This window comes from Ruditapes philippinarum, unplaced genomic scaffold, assembly GCF_026571515.1.
Source record: "Ruditapes philippinarum isolate M1 unplaced genomic scaffold, ASM2657151v2 ctg7131_1_1_1_1, whole genome shotgun sequence".
NCBI lineage: Eukaryota > Metazoa > Mollusca > Bivalvia > Venerida > Veneridae > Ruditapes > Ruditapes philippinarum.
In genome coordinates this window covers 16,237-42,423 of record NW_026861041.1, presented here as the reverse complement: position 1 = coordinate 42,423, position 26,187 = coordinate 16,237, and the positions used below count along the sequence as shown (strand labels likewise).

General features: G+C 33.7%; 3 protein-coding genes across 3 annotated transcripts in view; 1 reads left to right on the top strand and 2 right to left on the bottom strand.

Annotated features, from left to right (window-relative positions):
• The window catches only part of LOC132714331 (prion-like-(Q/N-rich) domain-bearing protein 25), a gene marked incomplete at its 3' end in the record, with an annotated part of 43,868 nt that extends 27,643 nt beyond the window's left edge, over window positions 1-16,225 (bottom strand). The window contains exons 1-4 of the mRNA XM_060697172.1: window positions 16,081-16,225; window positions 15,850-15,916; window positions 14,531-14,656; window positions 10,446-10,568 (exon numbers count right to left, since the gene is read on the bottom strand). Of these exons, the coding sequence (XP_060553155.1) occupies window positions 10,446-10,568; window positions 14,531-14,656; window positions 15,850-15,916; window positions 16,081-16,083 (319 nt within the window). The remainder of the gene's footprint in view (window positions 1-10,445; window positions 10,569-14,530; window positions 14,657-15,849; window positions 15,917-16,080) is intronic.
• LOC132714329 (multiple epidermal growth factor-like domains protein 10) lies at window positions 668-9,554 on the bottom strand. The gene is made up of 7 exons (XM_060697171.1): window positions 9,537-9,554; window positions 8,768-8,884; window positions 7,642-7,764; window positions 5,755-6,036; window positions 2,279-2,392; window positions 1,773-1,895; window positions 668-1,022 (listed from the first exon to the last, which is right to left on the bottom strand). The coding sequence occupies exons 4-7, from the start codon at window positions 5,990-5,992 to the stop codon at window positions 952-954; spliced, it is 546 nt and encodes a 181-aa protein (XP_060553154.1). The 5' UTR covers window positions 5,993-6,036; window positions 7,642-7,764; window positions 8,768-8,884; window positions 9,537-9,554; the 3' UTR covers window positions 668-951.
• Window positions 16,226-19,543: 3,318 nt separating the features above from the next.
• On the top strand, window positions 19,544-26,086 carry LOC132714328 (uncharacterized). The gene is made up of 7 exons (XM_060697170.1): window positions 19,544-19,725; window positions 21,232-21,274; window positions 22,165-22,353; window positions 22,751-22,848; window positions 23,287-23,422; window positions 23,791-24,047; window positions 25,179-26,086. Exons 1-7 carry the CDS (start codon window positions 19,651-19,653, stop codon window positions 25,287-25,289), a joined length of 909 nt encoding a protein of 302 aa, XP_060553153.1. The 5' UTR covers window positions 19,544-19,650; the 3' UTR covers window positions 25,290-26,086.
• Window positions 26,087-26,187: the final 101 nt, after the last annotated feature.

Here is a 26,187-nt window from a genome sequence, read left to right as displayed (position 1 = left end):
ACCTTAACATTTTACCTATTAAAAATCACACAGACCTTGACCTTTGACTATTTTACCTCATATAAAATCTGAGTGGTAGAACTCATCAAAGTGTGTCCATACATTTTATGAAAAATTGATTATAAAGTTATTGCAATGGGGTCAGATAATGATGGAGCATGATGCTTCTCAAATACATAATTATACATATTTGCATATGAAAATATTTCTTTGTAACTGTACCATCTAGAATGACACTAATTCATTAGGAAGAATTTTCATCCTAAGTGAATTGTACAATCTCCAGATGGCAAATTTTCTATTCACAGTGTTTTCAAGTTTTAGCTTTTTTAAAATAATTCAACAATGCAACGATACAATGTAGTAATACAATATTTGCCAATTTTACATACAGTGTCAAAGGAACACCACTCAGGTGAGCGAGAAAAGCAAGCAGAACGCCTAAGGTGAGTCAACAAAACTTCAAAGAATATCCAGTGTCAGTATGTATACAATTTTAACAATCCATGCATGTTTTGTATGCAGCATGCGAAAGATAATTTGATTCAAAATTTTGTAAATCACCACATTTCTTTCCCGTTACTAACGGTTTAATGGCTATTTTTGGTATACTCTGACAACTTTTAATATAGTATGTGGATCGTTAGGTTTTTATGTTAACTGTATCTCGAAATACTTTTTTATTTTCACTTGACGTTATTATTTTACTTTATATTAAAAGAGTAAATCTTAGAATAGTAGCGAACAGTGCAGACCGTGACCAGACGGCCCGGATTCCGGCTAATCTTGGTCTGCACTTGTCGCATAAGTAGACTATGTTAATACATGTATATATAAATGACCTGTTATTGATGCAGTTGTGTTAATCACTTCTATGCAACCCCTAAACAATTAAAATAGTTTTTCTTTAATGTTTGTTTATCATCCGCCTTATAAAGATGAAGGTAAACGCTACGTTCCCATAGCAACAAGTAGCACGTGAGCAACGACTACCAACAAGCTGAAGGTCTGCGCTTGTGCCCCTGAAAAAAAATTATACTATATCACCAGGATGTTGTTGAAATAAAGTTCCGGTAATTCATCTCAAAATGCTTGAATTTATGACATGTTGACCGTATGAAGGCGGGTGTCGACTGTACAGTTTTAACTAGTCGAGGTCGACCTAAAACTGCCTTTCCGGTCGGCATATTTTAACCCTTTCTACTTCAATATCTTAAAATTGTCCATCTTTCAATATAAACAGAACCATTCATCAATTTTAGGAGGAAAAAACAAAATGACTACTTAATGAATAGTAAACAGTGCAGATATAGAAACTGTTGCAGACAGAAGGCCATGAGTCACCTAAGCAGTGCTGTAATATAAACATCTTCCTGCCTCAAGCGATCCGAATACTAGCTTCCTACCTTGAAAGCACCCGATCACCGACTACGTACAATGGGTAAAGTGATAAATAATATATTATGCTTCTTACCATTTCCGGACCTTGAACTAAAAGCTAAAATGTATCCTCAATTGTCATTAAAAATATCAATGGCCAGTCAGCCGTATTTAACAGAAAAGTATATGAAATTAAGTTCGCCCGAACTCGGATTGAAACTAGAGGCCATATCTCCTTTGTTTGGGCAGTTTTAATATTAAGTGTTCTTATCGGCGAATGACTGGTGGACATAAAGCTTTAAATGTGTCACTATAAAAAGAAGATTGACTGATTTATTCACCTCAATAAACATGTTAAACTAGTAATGAATAATGAAAAATTCTATAAATACCTTTTGAACAAAGCACCTCTGTCTCATAGTACCCGTCCAGGCACGTGCATAAACCGATTATGCAGTTGGAGTTGGGTTCGTAGTATGTACACTGGGATGTGTATACACAAGGTCCACCAATAACTGCAAAACACATATGTCAAGTAACATGCACATAACATATTGTTCAAAACATAATCTCATTGATAACAATTTACACAGAAGACCTTGAAAATGATCACGTATATATACGCACGAGGTAGTTAATACTCATACATGTTCATCTGTTAATTAAAAGTTAACAATCGCACACATTTATAATAGGTGGGCACGTTGGGTGGTTAATAAAGGCAAATGGTATTTAACTAAAGCGCGCGTGATAAATGATAATTCCGATGTCCCCTCTGTCCCACCATACTAAGAGGACTATGAGAGATTCGGTGACAATGATTAAATCAAATACTAAGACAGAACAAGTACTTATTTAAGAGTTTGAAATAGATATTTAAGAGTGTTAATCAAATTACTTTTCTGGCACATAGTTCCGTTGGTTCTGTAGCCCGCATTGCAAGAGCACGTGCCGCGCGTACATGATGAATGGGCCACACAATCAGATGTTGCCGAACATTGTTCACCATAACCTGTAATAGATCACTGTGTCTCAAAAGAATTTATGATTCTCAAAACTGACATAATGAAAATCAAAATCCGGAAATGACATAATAAAACACATTAATTGTCACATTTGTATTTCTAAGACTGTAAACTTAAATATGATAATAAATGTAGAGTAGTTACATAGTGGTTGCATGAGTTGGTTGACAATTTCGCTACATATCGATAACGATTTAACTGTGCCTTAAGGTGGGCCAAAATATTTCAAGAAAATCAAACTTAAGACAAAAGTACTAAGATTTAAAATCGAAAAACCATTCAAGATTCAAGTAGTGATTTACATTTTATTTGCGATTAATGGCTTCTTTTCAGCATTTATCATTACATGTAATGCGTGACTAACGCAGTAAGAATTATTTTTGCATACTTTGACCTCGTTTTGGTAATTGACGTGTATTGAAAGTGCTCTTATTGATAAATGTAAAAGTAACTTACTTTGTTCACTTCACAATACTTTATATATTGTACTTTTGAATAAATATTTTAAATTTTCATAAAAAAGTTAGCATGAATCTGGAAGTTTGTACGATCTAATTTCTTTGCCTGTTCCCACATTTTCCCATTTGCCTACATTTTCCTTCACATTAAAATATTTTCCCTGTGACGTTTCGTTTTTTTTTTGTTTTTTTTCGTCATTTTTACTATTTTCTTCCTTTTTATTTTTTTCACATTTTCTTACATTTCTTCCTACGTATTTTATGACTTTTTTTAAATGTTTACGTCATTTTTTACATACTACAACATTTTTCCTCTGTTTTTGTCAGTTTCACTCATTTTACATCATTTTCTATAATTTTCTTGATTTCATTCCATTTTCAAATGTTTCTAACATTTCCATCCGTTTTCTTACATTTTCCCTTGTTTTCTTGCATTTCCATTGTTTTCTTACATTTTCTCTGGTTAACTTTCATTTTCTCTAGTTTTCTTACATTTTCCTCGTTTTCTTACATTTTCTCTTGCTTACTTACATTTTCTCAAGTTTTCTTACATTTTCCTCGTTTTCTTACATTTTCTATAGTTTTCTTACATTCTCCTCGTTTTCTTACATTTTCTCTAGTTTTCCTACATTTTCCTCGTTTTCTTACATTTATTCTTGTTTACTAACATTTTCTCTAGTTTTCTTACATTTTCCTCGTTTTCTTAAATTTTCTCTAGTTTTCTTACTTGCCCTTGTTTTCTTACATTTTCTCTAGTTTTCTTACATTTTCTCTAGTTTTCTTACATTCTCCTCATTTTCTTACATTTTCTCTAGTTTTATTTCATTTTCTCTAGTTTTCTTACATTCTCCTAGTTTTCTTACATTCTCCTTGCTTTCTTAAATTTTCTCTAGTTTTCTTACATTCTCCTCGTTTTCTTACATTTTCTCTAGTTTTCTTACTTTTTTTCTAGTTTTCTTACAATTTCCTCCTTTACTAACATTTTACTCGTTTTCTTACATTTTTATCTAGTTTTCTTACATTCTCCTCGTTTTCTTACATTCTCCTTTTTTTCTTACATTGTCCTTGTTTTGTTACATATTCTCTAGTTTTCTTACATTTTCTCTAGTTGTCTCACTATTTCTCTAGTTTTAGTTTTCTTACATTCTCCTCGATTTCTTACATTCTCCTCGTTTTCTTACATTTTCTTTGTTTTCTTACATTTTCCCTCTTTTTAAATTTTCTCTGGTTTTCTAACATTCTCCTCGTTTTATTACATTCTCCTTTTTTCTTACATTCTCCTCGTATTCTTACATTTTCCTTGTTTTCTAACATTTTCCTCGTTTTCTTCCATTTTCCTCGTTTTCTTACTCGATTTCTTACATTTTTCTCGTTTTTTTTACATTTTTCTTGTTTTCTTATATTTTCCTCGTTTTTATACATTTTTCCTTGTTTTCTTACATTTCCATTGTTTTCTTACATTTTCTCTGGTTTGCTTACATTTTCTCTAGTTTTCTTACATTTTCCTCGTTTTCTTACATTTTCCTGGTTTTGTTACATTTTCTCTAGTTTTCTTACATTTTCTCTAGTTTTCTTACATTCACCTCGTTTTCTTACATTCTCCTCGTTTTCTTATATTTTCTCTAGTTTTCTTACATTCTCCTTGTTTTATTACATTCTCCTTTTTCTTACATTCTCCTCGTCTTCTTACATTTTCCTTGTTTTCTAACATTTTCCTCGTTTTCTTACTCGTTTTCTACATTTTCCTCGATTTCTTACATTTTCCTCGTGTTTTTTTACATTTCCTTGTTTTCTTACATTTTCCTCCTTTTTTTCTTACATTCTCCTCGTCTTCTTACATTTTCCTTGTTTTCTAACATTTTCCTCGTTTTCTTACTCGTTTTCTTACATTTTCTCTAGTTTTCTTACATTCTCCTCGTTTTATTACATTTTCCTTTTTTTCTTACATTCTCCTCGTCTTCTTACATTTTCCTCGTTTTCTAACATTTTCCTCGTTTACTTACTCGTTTTCTTACATTTTCCTCGTTTTCTTACTCGATTTCTTACATTTTCCTCGTGTTTTTTTTACATTTTCCTCGTTTTTTTATTCGATTCTTTACATTTTTCTCGTTTTTTTTACATTTTCCTTGTTTTCTTACATTTTCCTCGTTTTTTTACATTTTTCCTTGTTTTCTTACATTTCCATTGTTTTCTTACATTTTCTCTGGTTTGCTTACATTTTCTCTAGTTTTCTTACATTTTCCTCGTTTTCTTACATTTTCCTGGTTTTGTTACATTTTCTCTAGTTTTCTTACATTTTCTCTAGTTTTCTTACATTCTCCTCGTTTTCTTACATTCTCCTCGTTTTCTTATATTTTCTCTAGTTTTCTTACATTCTCCTCGTTTTATTACATTCTCCTTTTTTTCTTACATTCTCCTCGTCTTCTTACATTTTCCTTGTTTTCTAACATTTTCCTCGTTTTCTTACTCGTTTTCTTACATTTTCCTCGTTTTCTTACTCGATTTCTTACATTTTCCTCGTGTTTTTTTACATTTTCCTTGTTTTCTTACATTTTCCTCGTTTTTTTTTTACATTTTTCCTTGTTTTCTTACATTTCCATTGTTTTCCAACATTTTCTCTGGTTTGCTTACATTTTCTCTAGTTTTCTTACATTTTCCTCGTTTTCTTACATTTTCCTTGTTTTCTTACATTTTCTCTAGTTTTCTTACATTTTTTCTAGTTTTTTTACATTCTCCTCGTTTTCTTACATTTTCTTTAGTTTTCTTACACTTTCTCTAGTTTCGTACATTTTCCTTGTTTTCTTACATTTTCCTTGTTTTCTTACATTCTCATCTTTTTTCTTACATTTTCCCTTGTTTTCTTACATATTATAAGATACTCATTAGCTTACCTACTGTAGTGCCAGTATCTGTTGATGCCGCATAGGTACGTTCAACGTTATCAGTCTGAGTTGCAGCAACGGTAGTCGCAACGTTATCAGTCTGAGTGACACAGCCACTAGAATACGTCACGGTGCTCGTGCTGGCAGTCCCTGTACCGTCGTCACATACTAAAGTACTTTCGTTATAGGTGTAACCTTTTGAACATAGGCACAAGAATAAGAAAAAGTCGCATCTGATGTTCGCCATGTACGTGCTACAATCTGGGCTGCTGCCACAACTACTTGAGTACACTAAATAATCAATAAATTTGAAATTATAGTCAATTGAGATCACAACACTTAAACACTAAAACAAAATGGGACTTTGTGCGTGTGTGCATGTGTGCGAAATTTATTTTCTGGTACTATCTAAAAATCCTGTCATAGGCGCAAATCTAGGACATCTGTACTGGTAATATTTTATATTTTAATATGTCTAAATAATTTTGGAATGGAATATGTTTTTTTGATATACGAGAAAGTTCATTTTTCAGTCCTAGAATTTATGAAATGTGAGAGTTAGTGTTTAGTAACAGTCCTCATAACAATTTTTGATTTGGAATTGTGTAAACAAGTCCTCCAATTGATTAAACGAATAAGTCCACATATGCAATGTATGACTTGAAGTTGTGTAAAAAGTGTAAGTCCTCGAATTGACTTTTAGTAACAGTCCTCATAACGATATTTGATTTGGAATTGTGAAAAATATGCAAATGAAGGTCCTCATTAGGTGTTCCTCAGAAGTATATCAAAACGTGACAGGTCCTCATTTAGTTTTTCTACTAACCAATGAAGAGTATGTAGAATTTCTATAGCATAGCCTGTACTCATCGGAAATAAATTCCACTCTATGTCAATTCAATCTTCTCAGACCACATTTAAAAAGGGTCTTCGAAAAGCGGGTATAAATCATAGTCCTGACCTCTAATAGAAACATGTACAAGTATGTGTGTGCTTGTGTTTGTGTGTTTTTGTTTGTTTGTTTTTTATTGTTGTTTTTTCAGTAATTTGTACTTTTCATTTTATGTCTTGTTCTTGAGATAACGAGTCACTTTGTGTGACCGAAATAGGAAAAGAGAAGTGCATATCTAAAGACAGTATTGCATTCAAAATAGAAACAAACAATTGTGTTATAAAAAATATTGTATGTCAGCGATTTCAGGGGAACCAATAACTAACTCGAGAGAACAATTTTCAAACTCGTGGGAAAATAGCGCTGTCACGGGAATAATCGTGGGAATGCCACGACATATCTGGTATTATAAAACAAATAAGCAGACTTGTCGTTAAACATACGACACATATGTGCCACCGTACCCATATGCAGCCGTACCTCTATAACACCGCACGCACCATCACATTCCAGGGGTTATTTTTCAAGTTAAACATGTTTTTCACGGAGTAGCCAATCTTATCGAATTTCGGAATATCTAAAGTACTATGACTTTATAAATTTTCATAATGACATTAAATATAAATGAAATATCGAGAAATATTGATGAAATGAAATGTGTATTTTCATCTGTAAACATATATTCCGTAGTTTGACTGGTGTCTTGCGGGACTAATTTCTTATAAATTAAGCCAATTCACAAAATTTAAAAGGGAAGTCTCCCAAGTTGTAATGTCAATAAAGAGAATAATATATATAATAAACAGAAAAATCAAGTTTTTTTTTCTATCAATGCAGGATTTATTTTCATCTTGTTGTATGAAAATTCCATGTATCATATAACACTCGTTGCTACCGCCACTCATGAAATATTTATTTTCTTACCACTCAATGAAATTAAATATTGTATTTATAGAGGAAAAAACTTGGACATCCCTTATTAACACCCGTAAACAATTACGTACCAGTTTCACAGACGAGGTTTTCTGGTTTGTACCCGGATGAACATAAGCACGTACCATTGCAACATCTTGAGTTCGATACAGCCGTGCTACAGTCAGAGTCTACTGAACAACTTCCGTCCAAAACTACGAATTATAACAAATAACGGTTATATAACCAAAAACATAAATGAGCCGCGTCACGACAAAACTAACATAATGGGTTTGCGACCAGCATGTATCCAGACCAGCCTGCACATCCGCGCAGATCAGATCAGATCCTGATCTGCGCGGTCTGATCAGGATCCATGCTGTTCGCTGTCAGTTTCTTTACTTGTTATAGGGTCTATAAGCGAACAGCATGGATCCCTGATCAGACTGCGCAGATCAGACTGGTCTGGATCCATGCTGATCGCAAACCCATTATGTTGGTTTTGTCGTGACACGGCTCAAATGCTTTAAAACAGAACAACCAACCAACAGAACTAGGTTTGACCGACTAGGAACATTAATATTAAAGGTTTACGGGATTTCAACATCAAAATTTAAGAATCTAAGGTATCAAAATTAATTGGCCACCGTCATTATAGAGACTACATGTCAGGCTGTACAGGTAGCGAAGGTAAATGCCGTTTTAAAGGGTATACACAAGGAGCCAGGTGAGAATGATTGCTACTTAGTAGCAAACTATTTACAAAAAACACACTTTTAAAAGCGTTTTATGGACTTTGAAAACCTCTATACAACAATTCCCGCTGTTAATATCTACATGTATTTCCTAATCTTAATGAATATGCAAAATTTAAATTTGATTCACATTTGAGTTTAAACTTCACAGATGCCGTAACATATAAATCAACAACGCCAAAACAAAATTTTCGATTTCCGTTAGCGCTTAGGCTTGCAAATAGTATGCGCTGGTTTCAAAGGGAAAGCACTCGTGACCTGTTCATCTTTTAATATGGACTTAACCATTTCAATGATGTCAATGAGATGAACTAACTGGAAAGTGAACTGTGCAGGCCATAATCACATGGCGAGGGTGTGCCGGCTGATCTATGTCTGCACGGGTCACGTTATTAACACGGATAAAACCTGTCGTAAATAGCAGGCTTAACTTAAATCGGTAATTAAATTGTAAAAAAACAACCTTGCGCACAAGTGCCTGATGATTCCTTATATCCAGTGGCACAGACGCACACATTGTTTGTACAAACTGAGTTCGTAACCTCACAGTCAGCAGTCCCCGTGCATGCACTCCCAAGCACTGAAACAGATAATATTAATGTGTAGAATTATTTGTAAGCTATATCACGGGTAGAATAACACATTAACCGCGGAGGTGTCTTAAACATGATATGGAATAATTCAAATATAAAGTTACATGGTACGATTAAAAGTAGATCAATGTTTATACATTGAAACTAAGCATTTTTTTTCTACCCTGACACCGCTTGCTTTAGGCCAATCAAAACGGAGAATTTAATACCACATGATAACCAAACTGACGACAAAATATCTCAAAAGGGGCGCATACGGGGCACGCCATTCGCCAGCTACCTATGAAAAGAATTGAAATACTATCTTTATGTACGAAGCTCGAAACTAGTGTGTGGGTAAACAATATATGGGAAAGAAGAAAAGTTAGCTCTTTTGTTTCGGAAGAAGTCTATTTCACACAAACAATCGAACACCCGACGACTGAACAGCGATTCCTGACATTTTTGGAAATGCTAATGATTAATTTGTTATTTATGTTGTACAGTCAACTCTCTATATTAAGACCACTGTATAATAGTGATACTTTTTCTCATGAATAAAGAAGGCACATATTTTTTACTTTTGAAAGATATCCGTAATAGCAGCGTGGTCCTATTTTAGGCGTGGTCTTTAGGTGGTATTTAACAGTATTTACTTACCAATAGGCGCTGCGGTAGTGCTTTTCAGGGGGTCGTGGTCGCCCTTTTGGCCGTGCGCTTTCTATCATAGGTGTAATCAGTGCCCAACACACGTAGAAAATAAATCACTTTTGATTTGGCTTTTAAGGGGTTTAAAAATTTCCGAACTTTGTCCAGTCGCCATGATAATGAAACAATCAATTTTCCCAAATTTTAAAAGCCACATTTTATTTTTATAAAAAATTAGTAACAATCAAAACTTTCCGATCTTTGTTTGGGCTCAAATAGGGGATGCTGTATTTTTAGAAATTTTCCCCGGACAAAACATGCAGGGTTTTTTAAATTTTTTAGGTTTCAAAAAACAATAGCAGATTTTTATATTAATACCCTTTTTATTTTAAAACCAAGTGGGCCATAATGGAAGTGCCCAATTGGTTTTCTTGTAAAATGAAAATCATTTCCCTCCCTTTTTTTCTTATTTCGAAAAAACCCCAAAATGCACTCTAACCCTTTCATAAATTTACGCTTTAATTTTTGGTTGTTTGCAATAATTTTGATAAAGCAATTATTAAATTTTAAAAGATCTTTGCAATTATTTGGGAATATAAAAGGTTGTTGTATTGTTAACCCCAGCCGTAAAAATAGATCTACGAGAAAAATTGAAATTGTTTTGAGTAAAATTTAATCACCGTGTATAAAAATAATAAAAGTATGATTATCCAAAAAAAAAGGTATTTGAGTTTTACTTAGAAGGAACAGCAAAATTTAAATTTTGTTTAAACTTGTAATAATTTTCCATTGAACTCCTGAATTTCTTACCTATTTTTCCACTTTGAACATATTGATCGAAATGAAAACTCGTTCTATTTCGGAACAGGTCAAGCACATTACCAATGCAAAAAGGAACATAAACTGATAAATGATAATTACCCGCCGTGCACAGATTATTGTCCGGTTTGTACGCAGTAATGCAACTGCACGAATTACTCGTGCACTCAGAATTGCTTAAGTACGTCGTACAGTCAGAATCTACCGTACAATTCCCATCTAGAGCTAAAAGATAACCAACATATGTTGAAATATTGATAAGAATACATCTAATGAAAATGAATGTAATGACGGAGTATGTGACGTAAACCATTTTATATGGCCGGTATAGACCACAAATCACCATTATAAATAATTTCCCCTTGATCATCAAGACCAACACCCGTTTATGGAACGCCTGGACTGTCTTATGTGTAGAATGACTGATATACATGGTTAAATGTGATTCTGTTGAGTCCGAGATACAATATGCTGGGTCAAAATCCCAAAATACTGGGTGGAAATCCAAATGCGCTCAGTTATTGAAGTGTAATGTTGTGTGCTGACTGTATTTTATTCAGTCAAATCAATGTATTGTCGGGTGCATAAGTCGTTATGTTCAGTTCTTAAAACAAACAGGCATGTGGTAACACAATTATGTTGAGTTAAAAAGATATGTTGTAGGGTATGACAGTTGTTATGTTCGGTTGAAATAGCTCTTCTCATCATGTTCAACCATGAAAATAAACTGTTAAGTGGTACTATCATTTCGTTTGGCTGAGGCAGTGTATTATTGGGTGATCCTTTTATCATTTTCAGTTGAAATGACATGCTGTTGGGTGCTTTATTCAGACTGTTCAGTCGTGAAATAGAACTGTTGAATAGTACTATCATTATGTTCAGTTCAGATGATGTACTGTTCGGTGCAGAGGTCATTCTGTTAAGTAGTGAACACAAAATGTTGTGTGATACCGTTATTATGTTCAGTTCAGATGATATACTGTTCGGTGCAGAAGTCATTATGTTCAGTTCAGATGATGTACTGTTCGGTGCAGAGGTCATTATGTTCAGTTCAGATGATATACTGTTCGGTGCAGAAGTCATTATGTTCAGTTCAGATAATATACTGTTCGGTGCAGAAGTCATTATGTTCAGTAGTGAACACAAAATGTTGTGTGATACCGTTATTATGTTCAGTTCAGATGATGTACTGTTCGGTGCAGAAGTCATTATGTTCAGTTCAGATGATGTACTGTTCGGTGCAGAGGTCATTATGTTCAGTTCAGATGATATACTGTTCGGTGCAGAAGTCATTATGTTCAGTTCAGATAATATACTGTTCGGTGCAGAAGTCATTATGTTCAGTAGTGAACACAAACTGTTGTGTGATACCGTCATTATGTTCAGTTCAGATGATATCCTGTTTGGCGCAGAGGTCATTATGTTCAGTAGTGAACACAAACTGTGGTGTGATACCGTCATTATGTTCAGTTCAGATGATATTCTGTTCGGTGCAGAAGTCATTATGGTCAGTAGTGAACACAAACTGTGGTGTGATACCGTCATCATGTTCAGTTTAGATGATATTCTGTTCGGTGCAGAAGTCATTATGGTCAGTAGTGAACACAAACTGTGGTGTGATAACGTCATTATGTTCTGTTCAGATGATATCCTGTTTGGTGCAGAGGTCATTATGTTCAGTAGTGAACACAAACTGTGGTGTGATACCGTCATTATGTTCAGTTCAGATGATATTCTGTTCGGTGCTGAAGTCATTATGTTCAGTAGTGAACACAAACTGTGGTGTGATACCGTCATTATGTTCAGTTCAGATGATATACTGTTCGGTGCACAAGTCATTTGACAATGCGCTGAGTGGTCATACAATTATGTTGGGTTCATTCGGATTTCTTCGCGTCAAACAAGATGGCGGGCGGGAGCAACTAATTTCCATAGGTCACGTCGAGGCTAATGAGCACTAAATTGCCAAAACAATTACCTATTTGAGTCACACATGGCCACAGTATAAAGAACGTTAAATATAAGTATGGAACCCCCATTTGAGACACACATGACCACAGTAAATGGAACATTATATATAAGTAAGTGTTGCCTAATAAAGTCAAACATGGCCAAAGTATAAAGAAAATTCTTTATAAGTAAGTGAAACCTAATTGAGTCACATATGGCCACAATATATTAGACATAATGTTTAAGTCAGGGAAATGTATTTGAGTCTAATTTTATTAGGCTACCCTTACTTATATATAATGTTCCATATACTTTAGTTATGCGTGACTCAAAAAGGTTTCCCTAACTTAAATATAATGTTCCATATATTTTGGCCTAGTGTGACTCAATTAGGTTTCCCTTACTTATATAGAATGTTCTTCATAATGTGGGTATGTGTGACTTTATTGCGCTACCTTTACTTATATCTAATGTTCCATATACTGTGGCCATGTGTGACTCAAATAGGTTTCCCTTACTTAAATATTATGTCCCATTTATTGTGGTTATGTGTGACTCAAATGGGTTACCAACAAATACAGTTTAAGTCGTATATGCTGTGGCCATATGTGACTTTAATAGGCTACCCTTACTTATATGCTCCATATACTGTGGCCATGTGTGATTCAAATAGGGTTCCCTTACTTGAATATGATGTTTTATATTATAAATTTCGTTTGCTGTGTCCATTTGTGACTCTTATAGGTTACCAAACAGATAAATTTTAAGTTTTATTTACGGTGGTCACGTGTAACTTTAACAGGCTACCCTTACCCATATTTTAAGTTTTATATATACTGTACCCATTATGACTGTAACAGTATAGTATAGTCATGAATCAACTAATAAATACCCATAGGGTATTTAAAAGTCCAATTTATGAAAATAACGTTCTTAAGCCCCCCGATAATATTTATAGGGAAGAAAATTGTTTTGGCAATTTAGTGGTCATTAGCCTCGACGTGACCTCTCCCATCTTGTTGCCCGAAAATATCCGAATGAACCCAACATAATGGTTGTATCACACAACAGTTTGCGTTCACTATTGAACATAATGACCTCTGCACCGAACAGTATATCATCTGAACTGAACATAATGATAGTACCAAAAAACCACTGAACATAACGACCTTTGCACCGAACAACACATTGACTTGACTGAAGAAGATATAATCAGCACACAAGATAATGATAGTACCATTTAAGATAATGATTGTACCATTTAACAGTTCTATTTCACGACTGAACAGAAGGAATAAAGCACCCAACAGCATGTCATTGCAACTGAAAATAATAAAAGTATCACCCAATAATACACTGCCTCAACCAAACAAAATGATAGTACCACTCAACTGTTTATTTTCATGGTTGAACATGATGAGAAGAGCACCAAACAGCATATTATTATAACCGAACATAATAACTGTAACACCCTACAACATATCTTTTTAACTCAACATAATTGTGTTTCCACATGCCTGTTTGTTTTAAGAACTGAACATAACGACTTATGCACCCGACAATACATTGACTTGACTGAATAAAATACAGTCAGCACACAACATAGCACTTCAATAACTGAGCACATTAGGATTTCCACCCAGCATTTTGTATCTCGGACTCAACAGAAAGACATTTAACCAGGTATATCATTCAATCTTAACATAAGACAGTCCAGGCGTTCCATACCCGTTTACTATTTATAGTATACTGTATATATAATATATTGTAAACGGGTGCTGGGTTATAATTTTGATCTTGATGATCAAGGGGAAATTATTGTATGACAAATTAACCATTATTGGCAAGACATATCATGTGTCGAACGCCTGTGATTAGGACTTTGCAAAATAGTTTCAATATCCAGTTATAAGAAAATCATAATACTCAAATCCAAAGTGAAGTGGTGAAAGGTATTTGTCTCAAATTTTGTGACCTTTATTTTAAAAGATCATAACTGTTTTATAAGAAGAAATAAATTTTTAAAAAAATCAAACTGTTCTATGAAGTTTCTAAAAGGTCTCACTTGGATATAATTGCATAAACATATCAATTACTTTAATAAATAGTCTGGGGTTGCTACATCAATAATGAATAAGTTTATCAATACAGTTTAACATAATCATGACAATTAGATGTCATAATCAGAAGTCATGGCAGTCGTGAATTATGTAAAGCAAAATCTCAGAGCATATTACCTGGTTCGCAAAGGGTACCCACGGGCTTGTAACCGGAATCACACGCGCAGAAACTCTCTGTACATACGAGGTTATCAACCGTCTTACTTCTGCAATCCCAATATAACGAACAAGGCGCACCTATTTCTGCAAAATTAAATTTGAATTTAAAAACAGGATCAGCCATTCATATATAGGTCTTGAATTAGACGTATTTTGGAATCGACAGCATTCTTCATCCTGAACTGTTCCCGAACAGTATGTCGAACGTCCCTACTTCAAGTTCTTGTCTGGTAGTACAAATATATATTTGGAAAAAAAATTATCAACAACTATGATGGCTAATTTCTGACATAAAATGTCGAAGGTGAAGACACGATACTATGCTCACTTAAAAGTACAAAAATCGAAGAGAAAGGGGTCGAAATGTCTTACCCACTAAGGGTCGAAAAGTCATGTAAAAAGGGGTCTAAGTGTCAAGAGGTCTAGAAGTCATTTTAATATCGTAAGGGGTCGAGAAGTCAAGGGGTCTAAATGTCTTACTTGCCGCTTTCACCACACCCATCGACTTTAGATCGAAATAACGATTTTTTAATAGGCGAAAGGTATGAGATCTTCTGTAGAATCATCGTTTCGGCGGGTAGAATTCTGCGTATCGGTGCCTTATATTTGGCGTTTCGCCGTGTCTTTGCCTAAAAAGACACGCGGACATGAAATGGCAGAAATCCGCCACCATAGGTATCGTATTTAACTAATCATGCGTCAATTTTATGTCCGTTCGTTCATTCTGACGCCCGTTAGGTCAAACATTCGTGCATTATAGTAGTAGCCGAGAATAAATTAACAGAATTTGAACACTGGTCTGTTCAAATTTCGCCCCAATATTTCACTAAAATTTGGTTTGAATGATAAGAATTCTAAAACAAAAATACAAGCATAATACTTAAATCATTGCAAATTAAAACTTCACATGAAAAAAGCATTTTTATGAAAAATTATTTGAATGAATAAATAAACTAATTAATTAATGAATTAACAACAAACGAAGAATCAGTCAATCAAATAATCAAATAATCAAATGTTTAAATAAATGAATCAAATAAATAAATAAATTAATTAATTGAATAAATAGAAATTATTAGAAAAATAAATAAATAAACAAATAAATGAACGAATGAAAGAACGAACGAAATAACGAAAGAATGAATGAATGAAATAATGAATTGATAGATTAATAAATAAATAAATAAATAAATAAATAAATAAATAAAATGGATTAAATATGTAAATAAATAAGTAAATGAAAAAAATGAGACAAAGGAGCCACAACAATGACATACCTGTACTGTAAACCGGCTTGATATTCAATGTCACACATTCAATCAGCATCAGAAAAATTAAAAATTCCTGCAAGGAAACGCAAATCACAGTTCAAAATATATACATCTGATGAAAAAAAATAACCACAATATTTAACATTAAAATAAGACGAATTTAACGCGGACGAATTGGTGAACAAATTAAAAAAATGCGCTTTTTTGAAATTAGAAAATGTTTTTCTTTGTATTTACCATATTGTTTTTTATATGGGAAAAGTATCCTCTTTTTCCTAAAAATAATCATGAAATATCAACAGCAAACTTGACATATTTAGATTTTTAATATCAAATTTTATTACGACATATACACTCGTCAAACAATAGTAATTAAAAATCAATTATACGCGTACAGTGATGACGCACCTATGATAAAGGGGCAAAATATATATTAATTGATCAAGAAATGGGCTTAATGTAAGTATCATAACTATTTATCGCAAATGATGTGCAATGACATCAAGAAGATTGTAATTAAGATAACATTTTGTCCGTTTGTTAAATGACACAATACGTTATGCGAATCAGAAAATCTTTTTTGTTTAAACCTTAAAGAATCTATTTTTGCACGTGCGTTGATTGACAAACAGGAAAGGCTATTTTAGTGTACCCGTCTCTGGCAATGAATTATGACCCTTAAAATTATTTTATTTCGTGGGTGGCAAGAATAAAACAATCACAGCTTTGTTGATGACAAATACATTTTGGCATCAAATTATCATGATTGAAGAAAATACACCTAAATGATAAAAGAATAGGTAAAAAGCACGAAAGTATAATACATAATAAACATAAATTTGCGACATTATTATAGATTTGTTTGCTGTTGTTTTTAACAATGAAAATACAGAATAAATATGGGACAGAAGATTTTAAGTCCCCAAGATAACGTATCTTAAGTCCCAGATAAAATAATATATAGACTATAAGTTCATTTAGTATAATTATATTTTTCTTTAAATTTTTGCCGGATTTTATCATTTTATTGATCATTTGTTTTGAACGACTAATAGATTAAAAGGTCATAAAGTTAAATCTATGTTATCTCACTTATGCATTGGCGTGTTTAAAGCATAAACACTTCTAGTACTTGACTAGTTTTATCTTTACATCAAAGTGACCGACATATCTAAATATAAATACCCCCTCCAAAATCCGTCCATAATTGGACTACCATTTTATTTTTTTTTGTTTGTTTTATTATCATGTTCCCTCTTACCAGAATTCAAGACCACTTAAAAATGAAAAAGTGGTGTCGCGTTAATTTTCTCACGTTGGTGTTCTACGGTCAGGGAGAGGCTGACACAAAAACCGCAAACTTTAACAAGTGCCTGATAGCGGGGGGGGGGGGGACGGTGGCGGCGAAGGGGGAGGGGGTAGTTTTACACGAGATCAGTGTTTTGTTGTTGTTGTTGTTGTTTTAAGAATGATCAGAGTTTGATATATGATCTGGTGATATCGTTTGTGGGACAAAATAAAGGAAATATCTGACCAATTTGAATAACTGTATGAGAAAAATGTCCTCTCCTTATTTGAATTTAAACTCCTTATTGAAATTTTCTAAAGATTTTCAAATGTAGGAAACAAAAGAGAATGGCGAAATCTTTCAGTGTAAAAGCGTTAGTAACGGCGAAATAGAATACATCCTAACAAAAATCTGTAGTAATTTAGAATTTGTAAAAAGAGGTCAAAAAGTAAAGTTTTTTTTTCTGAAATCTAAAAACGTTCAGATTGTTTATATACATACATGTATATACATGTATATAAATACAAATGTACTTTATTCAACTCATTCAATAAATTCAGAATTGAACCTGCATTCATTCAATATCCTTTATATATTGTCGTTTGCAACACATAGCGGCGTCGGTTCAATGCTGAATTTATTGAACGAGTTGAATAAAATTTAATAACGAACCTACACTCGTGAACGTAGATCTAATCATAATTATTCTGTGTATCACATACCTAAACTATTTTAGTTATAGTAGCTGGTGTTCACGAGTGAAATATATTTCATTCTTTCATGCCAAACAAACACATTTTCTTTTTATTTCATGTTAACTTCTTTTAGTGATTTTTACTTGTTTTGTCGCGTAACGTCATGCGTTCTCTTCTTTATGACGTCACCAAATCATGACGTCACTTTACCAATGTTGAAGTTTAGTTCTGTAAAATTTCTCGAATTTTGCACAATGTATACAGTTATTGACATGCTTCTCTCAAAGCATCGTCGGATACCCACGGCCGAACCATTATCATTCATCATTGTTTGCATGTTATGTGACATGTTTATCAATCGTGGGTCTCCGACGATGCTCTCAAAGAAGCAAAGTTAACATACGACGGAATTTATTTCTGTTGATAATTCCATTTAGTTATTAAATGTTTTTATATAGTCCGGCTACAGTGAAAATTATCAAATGTAATTTCACTGAGAAAAATATCAAATAGATCTATAAGCAAGTAATAAATACATGTATTATAAAAGCTAACACTAAATGCAGAGATTTCAGGCCGGGCCTTCAATTGAGGAAAATTATTAGTAAGGAGAATCACTTGAACTATTACTAATTTTAACTAACTTCAACTTATAAAAAACATTAAATAAGTATGCAATTTTCCGATTAGATTAAAAAAACTTTCCTGTTTGAGCAGACGAAATTTTGCTATTCTGGTTAGTAAATGTACTTTTATTTATCAAAAGTGATTTTTCTGTTCAGGCGTCCTTTTCCCTCCTGGAGCGTGGCCAGTGTATATAGCCTTTGCCACCAGTATTGAGGGGCAGACTAGTCTGCACAACCTCACAGTATGACCATGTTCTTCACTGTTGGTAGCTCAATGTTTGAGATTTTGAAATCCATTTAATTTTAAATGGACTTTTCCAAATTCAAAGCAGGGCGAATCCATTACACCATTTCAGCAGGTCAAGCGTTCAAATTGTTCAATACTGCAAGATTTTTAGCGACCTGGCTGCAACCGGCGGTCGTATGTACCTGCCAAATTTCCGAAATGGACTTTATAAGCTTCCATGTTTGGAACTTCGGATATGAGGGTGACAATTGAACAACAGTATAGAGCCTAGTTTAACTTCAAGGACTTGCAGACAGACCTTGCTCGACATGGGTGGTAAAGGCTTACTTCTTCTCTAAAGTTCTGCGACATCTTTGATTCCGTTAAAACCCGTCCATTGCCATCTGTTCCTTATTTTCATTCTAAGCCGTATATACAAATGTAAATGGTTCCGTTTTTTACCCTCAATTTATTGAAAATGAAAGTGAGGAGGAGTGCGCCTTTGCCATCAGTTTAATTAAAGCCAGGCTAGCCTGAACACCCTTGCAATTGTACCATTTTTAGATCCCTTGAACTTCAAATGGACTGTTCCACTTTCAAAGCGAGGCAACTTCATTAAATCTAATTCTCTGTGTTATGGGTAGCTATTCTTTTGTAGTTTTAAGATCCATTGAATTTCAAAAAGGACTGGTCCAGTTTCTGAGCAAAAGAACTCATCGGGGTTATGGGTAATGCATTGACCCTACACATATTGGACTATTTTTTTTTTCAATCAATAGACGGATCACTCACCCATTCGCTCATGTACTCTACTATATTTTGAAGATGCTACTCGGAAATCACTTTAAATACCGGAATTATCTATTTTCATAGAGCAAAGATACTATATTTCCTGTCGTAGTAAGACATACTTATTTGTAGTACAAGCTTCATCACAAGCATTAATATTTACTTTGATAAAATACAGTCGCAATGTTCCTCCACGTGTTTCATTTTTTTCTTGTGATTCAATTAACAGCCTCGGAATTCAAAGAGCTCCATACGAAGGTATAATTACTTTATTTGCTTAAACATTAACAAGAAATAATTAAGACTTAATATAGATACTGAATATCTTTTAGTGTAATAATGATTGTTTTAAATTGCCAACCTGTACTCATTACATAATTATTATGTTGTGAAGTTATATCTATTGCAAAGCATGGTTGGAAAAAGAATATTTAATAAGACAAACGTATATTATATATAAAACACGCTTACAAATCTCTTTGCTATATCGAGGAATTTAAATACATTTGTAATTTAAGCCGAAAAGTAGTCTAATGTCGCAATAAAGAAATCACTTTGAAATATTTAGTTTTTATCGTTATTTATTTTCAAAACGTTTTACCCAAAAATGTGCAAGTAAGGAAGTTCATATATTTTCCCGCGCAAATTAAAAGCCCTCTCTTTTGGTTGCGTTACCCTCGACGCGGATGAAAATCTCGCGCTACAAAATCACGTGTTTTATCGCCTGTTAAAGAAAATGATTCGATGTATTATATTAAAATGTCGTGTTTACGTTTATTGAACTGTTAGATTGTAATAATCACAAAATATCGTGTAGATTGTCTATATTTATTTCAAGAGCTCTTAAAGGAAGAAACAATCACATAAATCTTGAAGTTGAATTATATCAAATGTTGACTTGTGTGTAATATAGATTTTTCAATTTGATTTGATGTTTACTAGTTAAATTATATAATATTTTCCTTCTATGCAACTAACAACTTTTTTGCCATTTTCATGCGACTGAATGTACACGTATTATGTTTACATGATTGATGATAAGCTGTATATGCCTTAAGTCAAAATAAATATTCTGTTCTGTTCTGTTCTAATTTTCTTCTTGCGTCAAGTACTTTTCATTGCGATTTGACAAAAATGTGAATAGCCTGAAAAAGTTGTATTGATTTTGACCAATACAAAACGCAAGCAAGAAATTTTTTTTATTTATTTATTTATTTTTTTTGGGGGGGGGGGGATGGAGTGGGGGTGGGGAAGTTGGATGTTTTTGTATTCCTACATTCGTCAACTATCCGTCGTATTTTAAGCGTTTCCTACCTCTGTATTTTTCGTCCCGTCAAACGAAAATGTATACATGATACAAACTGGCTACCATACAATGAATGGGAGGACACATCGCCGATTATCCATACAAGCTTGTTCCTTTGGTGGACCTATAATGAAACCATAGTGTGTTTGAGTTTTTAGGTTTTACACAAGTACGCTTATTATGTGTGCTATAGTGTCTATAGATGTTTAGTCTCTTATAATTCTTATGGAATGGCTATATACATATATTTTATATTATGTTGTATATAGATGAGGCTGGAATAAATAAATGAATAAATAAATAAATAAATAAATAAATACTAAAGGTATTGTAACAAAATGCAGTACTTATGTGAATATTTACTGAAAAAGGAGTAAATCAAAAGACCCACGTCCCCTAAAAGTCTGTGATTCTTTAGGACACACACAAATATCATATATTATACTATTTTCTTTCAGCAACATCCTACGTGGTCAACATATTATTCAGTTAATCCGAAAGGTATGTATCCAAATAATATATACTTGATAATACATCATTATGGTCATGTTTTTAAGATTTTACTTTGCTTTACCGTTTTAAAGATTTATTTTTTCACAAAATATTTAATTTGTAAAAAATATAGATGCTTTTAGATGAGCTCTCATCATCTCTTACGACAGCCATTTTAATGTAGGTCTCCCATAATGCTTTGCATCTTTTTTCTTTACATATATGTATGTCAATAAACGAAGAAGCAAATGCTTGAGACTATCTTTTCAATGTACTGTCTTAAGAACAGTCACTATCGAATTTCTAGAAGAAAAAAAATAAAAAAATTCAAAAATGGCTGCCGGTGTTCTCAGTAAAGGTATATATTTTAAAGTCAGGAACAATGTACGTTTCCAATTTAAATAGGACCGTAAATGTTGGTTTTTGTCATACATGTTATTGAAATGTCATTTATGAATCCAAACAAAGAGTTTCTGTTTATATGAACTGCCAAACACAATGTCCAAACAAACCTTATTCAAAATTTGTTCTCTGAACCCTCAAAAATCATAAGTGTGTGACTTTAGCACTGAATTCGACATAAGACATTCAGCAAGAAATTCAAATTTTTACCAAATTTTCTGCTGGCAGGACATACCGCAGGACATTTGAAAATTTACCGACTCCCATGCTTGCACAACATTCGGCCGTAGGGGTTTTGGTAATATTTCACAGTCTTGTTGAATGTCCTGGCAAATGCGGTGTGCGACAGATTTTAAATGTCTTGCTAAATGCCTAATGTCGAACTTAATGCTAAATTCACACGCTTGAAACTTATTAGACCTTAAAGATCTTGTTAGACATACAAAGAACAATGAGAGTTAACACTGCATTTACCTTAATCTTCATTTTGTTAACAGACTGTTCAAAAGAGGAGTTGCTACGTAAGTTCCCGCACATATACAGAACGGACAGCCATTCCAATTTTACGATTGGTCCACCGGAGAACTTTACAGTGACCCTCATTGAGCGTGAAGCTCTGAAGCGAGGTGGAGAGAAAAATCGCCACTATCCCGGTGCGGTTATCTCGTTTTATCCTCCTGAAAATGGTATGTATATTTGCCAATTTATAATTTTGTTATACGGCTTTTATTTTGGGACGCCATTGATGAGGTGTTTGTTATCTTTTTTAGGTATCACTCATTTGAGAAATAAATAAGTCACCGTGAATCCTCCTTGCACAGACATTTGCCTTTTTGTCTGGTATATCAATATTGATAAAATTATCGAAAATTATCTCCCGCTTGATCATTATCAAGAATAAAATTACGATTTAACCATTACACCATTATTAAATGACAACAACATAGAATTTAACGGTCTGTGCGCTTACCCTACATATAGTGTGGCTGCCCGAGACAAAGACATTTGTTTCCAAAACTTTAGATTTTCTTTTTCATTTAAGTATCTTAAAACCAAAAAAAAAACGACCATCTTTTATTTCAGATGAGAAACATGTTACTGGATATGAAATACGTTTGTACAAAAATAAAGGTTATGTCTGCATTGTAATGGACATCACACAAAGCACGGCCCCGCTTCAAGTAAGTTGTTATAACTTTTTAACTTTGTTACTAATTCATTATTTTGAGGTATTACCATTTTCAGCGGATTCATTTGAGCCGCGCCTTGACAAAAACCAATATAATAACGGGTTTATGACCAGCATCCGCGCAGTCTGATCAGGATCCATGCTGTTCGGTTACAAACCCTATAACAAGTAGAGAAACTGATAGCGAACGGCATGGATCCTGATCAGACTGCGCGGATGCGCAGGCTGGTCTGGATCCATGCTGGTCGCAAACGCATAACGTTGGTTTTGTCATGACGCGGCTCATTTGTATTGATTGGATTAATTAATTTTTATCGTCAGAAACTTAAAATTCGAAAAGGAATTAACGAAATGTACGTTAAATTGCGAAATTGTTCACTTGTGCATTTCATAAATTCGACACAACGAGATAATCGTTTTCGTTTTACAGGACAAAGTAGAGCTAGAGTTATTTCCCTTGTTTGGTCTAACGCACTATCAGCTGACGGCATGGAGTTTGCCACCGTATAGTGAGGAACAGCGTACTAATACTACTGACCTGGTAACAGGGGTGTATGGGTTATATAGTAAGTGTAGATGTCTTAAAATCATAAAAACTTGTTTACATATATCTCATATTCGTTTAAATTAAATTCGGTAGAGTTCGGTACATTCGGAAGGTGACGTATTTAAAAATTTGCGCAAACTTTTAAATGACTTTTGTGGCCACCTTTAGTATCCTTTGATCCTTTGCGAATCCGGTGCTCGTACATCTACAACTTACCTAACGTTCATTAAGATAAATAAATTGTGTCGTCTCTAGCAAAGGAGTTATCTTAGTTGAGTATATGTTTATTTCTAAAGAAATAAAATAATTGCCTTTGCTCTGGGATCGTCTGCTATCGAATTAATAGGACTGCAATTCAATTTGCATATTATTTATTCTATTTTCCAGAGACAGAAACCACGCCCACGCCTCCGTCTGCTAACTGGCATGCGTCTGTTGCATATCACGTCATTGATGACGTAATATCAAACGAAACTGTGCGGTCAGTGGAAATGGTAATGAGCAGTCCGCCTCCGGAGTACAACTTCCAGCTGTTTGAGATAGTCCTTGTGCCTACAGACGGGGTCTCGGACATTCGCAAAGCAAGGACATCAAAACTTTACCAAGTGTTTGAAAATATTACAGTTGGAAACTACAAAGTGATGGTAGAATTTTTTAATCTGAGTTTGTGCTATATAGTTACACGCACACGCTGTCATTTATTTTTTATTCACATTTTCTTGTATCTTTTAGTAGAAGAAATATATGATGCAAATATGTTGCTAAAAAGAAACAAGCTATAGAAATAATACTTTCAGATTGTATTTAGAATCTGCATGTAAACTTTGTGCAAAAAATGAAATCTTATCTGTTCTCCTGTAGGCTGGCAGAAAACTGTTCTTTACTGAAACTGTGCTTAACGTTAGTATTTTGTGAAGTTCACCGACTTTTCCCCGAATACTGAATAGGAGTCGTTTGCGTCGTCAGACCAAACAAACAATGGTAGCGAAATTTCAGACCCTGATATGCTTATATGCAAAAACCGAAAGTAGTCCGAACTCCTCGAAGCGGTTACTTCCCTTTATATGTACACTAATGCCGAAAAATTAAGGGGAGATCACTGTGTAAAGATTGTCAAATGACAAGCGCATTAATTTTCAATCCTTCTCGGGGAAGTAAAAATATCTCCCGTTAAGTAACCAACGCCGAAAAGCCTTTGAATCTATCTAACTCCATTGAGAAGTTGCAGCACTTTGAAAACAATATTCATTGAAAATATCAACGCAAAATAGTGATTTTTGGCAATTTTGAGATGTCCCCTCGCTTCCATGGTAACAGGAAATTTAGACTGAGCATGATGTTACAAAGGCAATGGTCCAGTCAACTTTTGTGCCAAGTTTGATTAGTATTGAAGAAATTTTTATAGTTTAATAGCAATTTGAACTTGTAACGTGAATCTTTTCAATGAAAACAGCCATTTTTCACAAAATGCTCATGCAGTAATCCCAAGATAAAGAGTGTTTAAATCCTTTTTTAATGACGGGCCAGTAGTGTAACGGTATATAACATTTAGCGCGGGGTTAAACTTCTGGTATCGAAGCATTATCCGTCTGCTAGTAGTATCCGATAATACGGGTTTGTTTATATAACGCAAATGACGTCACGACAAAATATATGCACGGCCATGCTATACCGTTTTTACGGAGTCGCAAAAGGAAAAACATTTATGTGCTAAATGTTGTTATCTACCGATTCGTAAAGGTTTATAATCCTTAAAATTTTATTTTCTCTTGCAGATGTGGCCTGTAGACGAATATTTTTCACAGACTGACCGGTGTCTTTGTAAACAGGCGGATGGGACATGTTCAAACTGCCTCACTACAGTTTTAGACATTGTAATCGAGTAATTCGTCTTGATGTCTAAAATAGGTATTTTTACCTATGAATTAGAAGAAATTGTGTAATTATTACGTAAATGACGTCACACATGACGCACAAACGATGACGGGGAAATAGTGTCTGTCTTATTAATGGTCATTGCTTTTTTACCATTTCTTGAGTGACATAGTGTGTTTTATTTAAAGATTTACAACAATAATGACTTTAAAAAACTGAATAATCTGTAGGATTATTTGTGACACTGTCTTGAGAATACCCATGAAAATGGTCTTGATTATCGGCAACAGCCCTAGTTTGTTTTCAGAAATCGACGTTGTATATTGAGTTAACATTCTTATTGGACGTCGTATTGGCGTCACCTCATTCCTTTATTCCTAGCGGCATTTCTTTGGGGATAATACAATAGATATTTTGTCTGAATTGTACAGAAAAATTGTAAATTGTAATGTACATACCTTTTAGTGAACTGCTATTTTCTTTTGTGTTGACATGGAGCCAGATTCCGGGCACGTTCTAATTTCGGACAGATCTACTTTTCGTTAAGGTGGGGCTTGTTTTTTCTAGTTTCGTTTTGTTGTGTTTGTTTTTTTTCTCTCAGAAATTCAGTGTTTCATTTGAAAAGAAGTTTCATATTTGACTTGTAGATATGAATTTTACTAAGAAATTTGAAATCCCGACAGAGTATGAATTGTTCACGGACCTGGTCCTGATTTCCGTCCGGAAACTGGTTCCTTTCTTCTTTATGTAGATGTTTAGGCCAGTAAAACATGTTTTATGTAGAAATAAATGCTTAAATAAACAGAAATGATATTATTCTGAAAAATAAAAATCAATTAAATGGAATATACATAAGGTTTGAAAGGAATATAAGAAAATAGGATAAAAAGAAGTCTTCCTCTGTAAGAA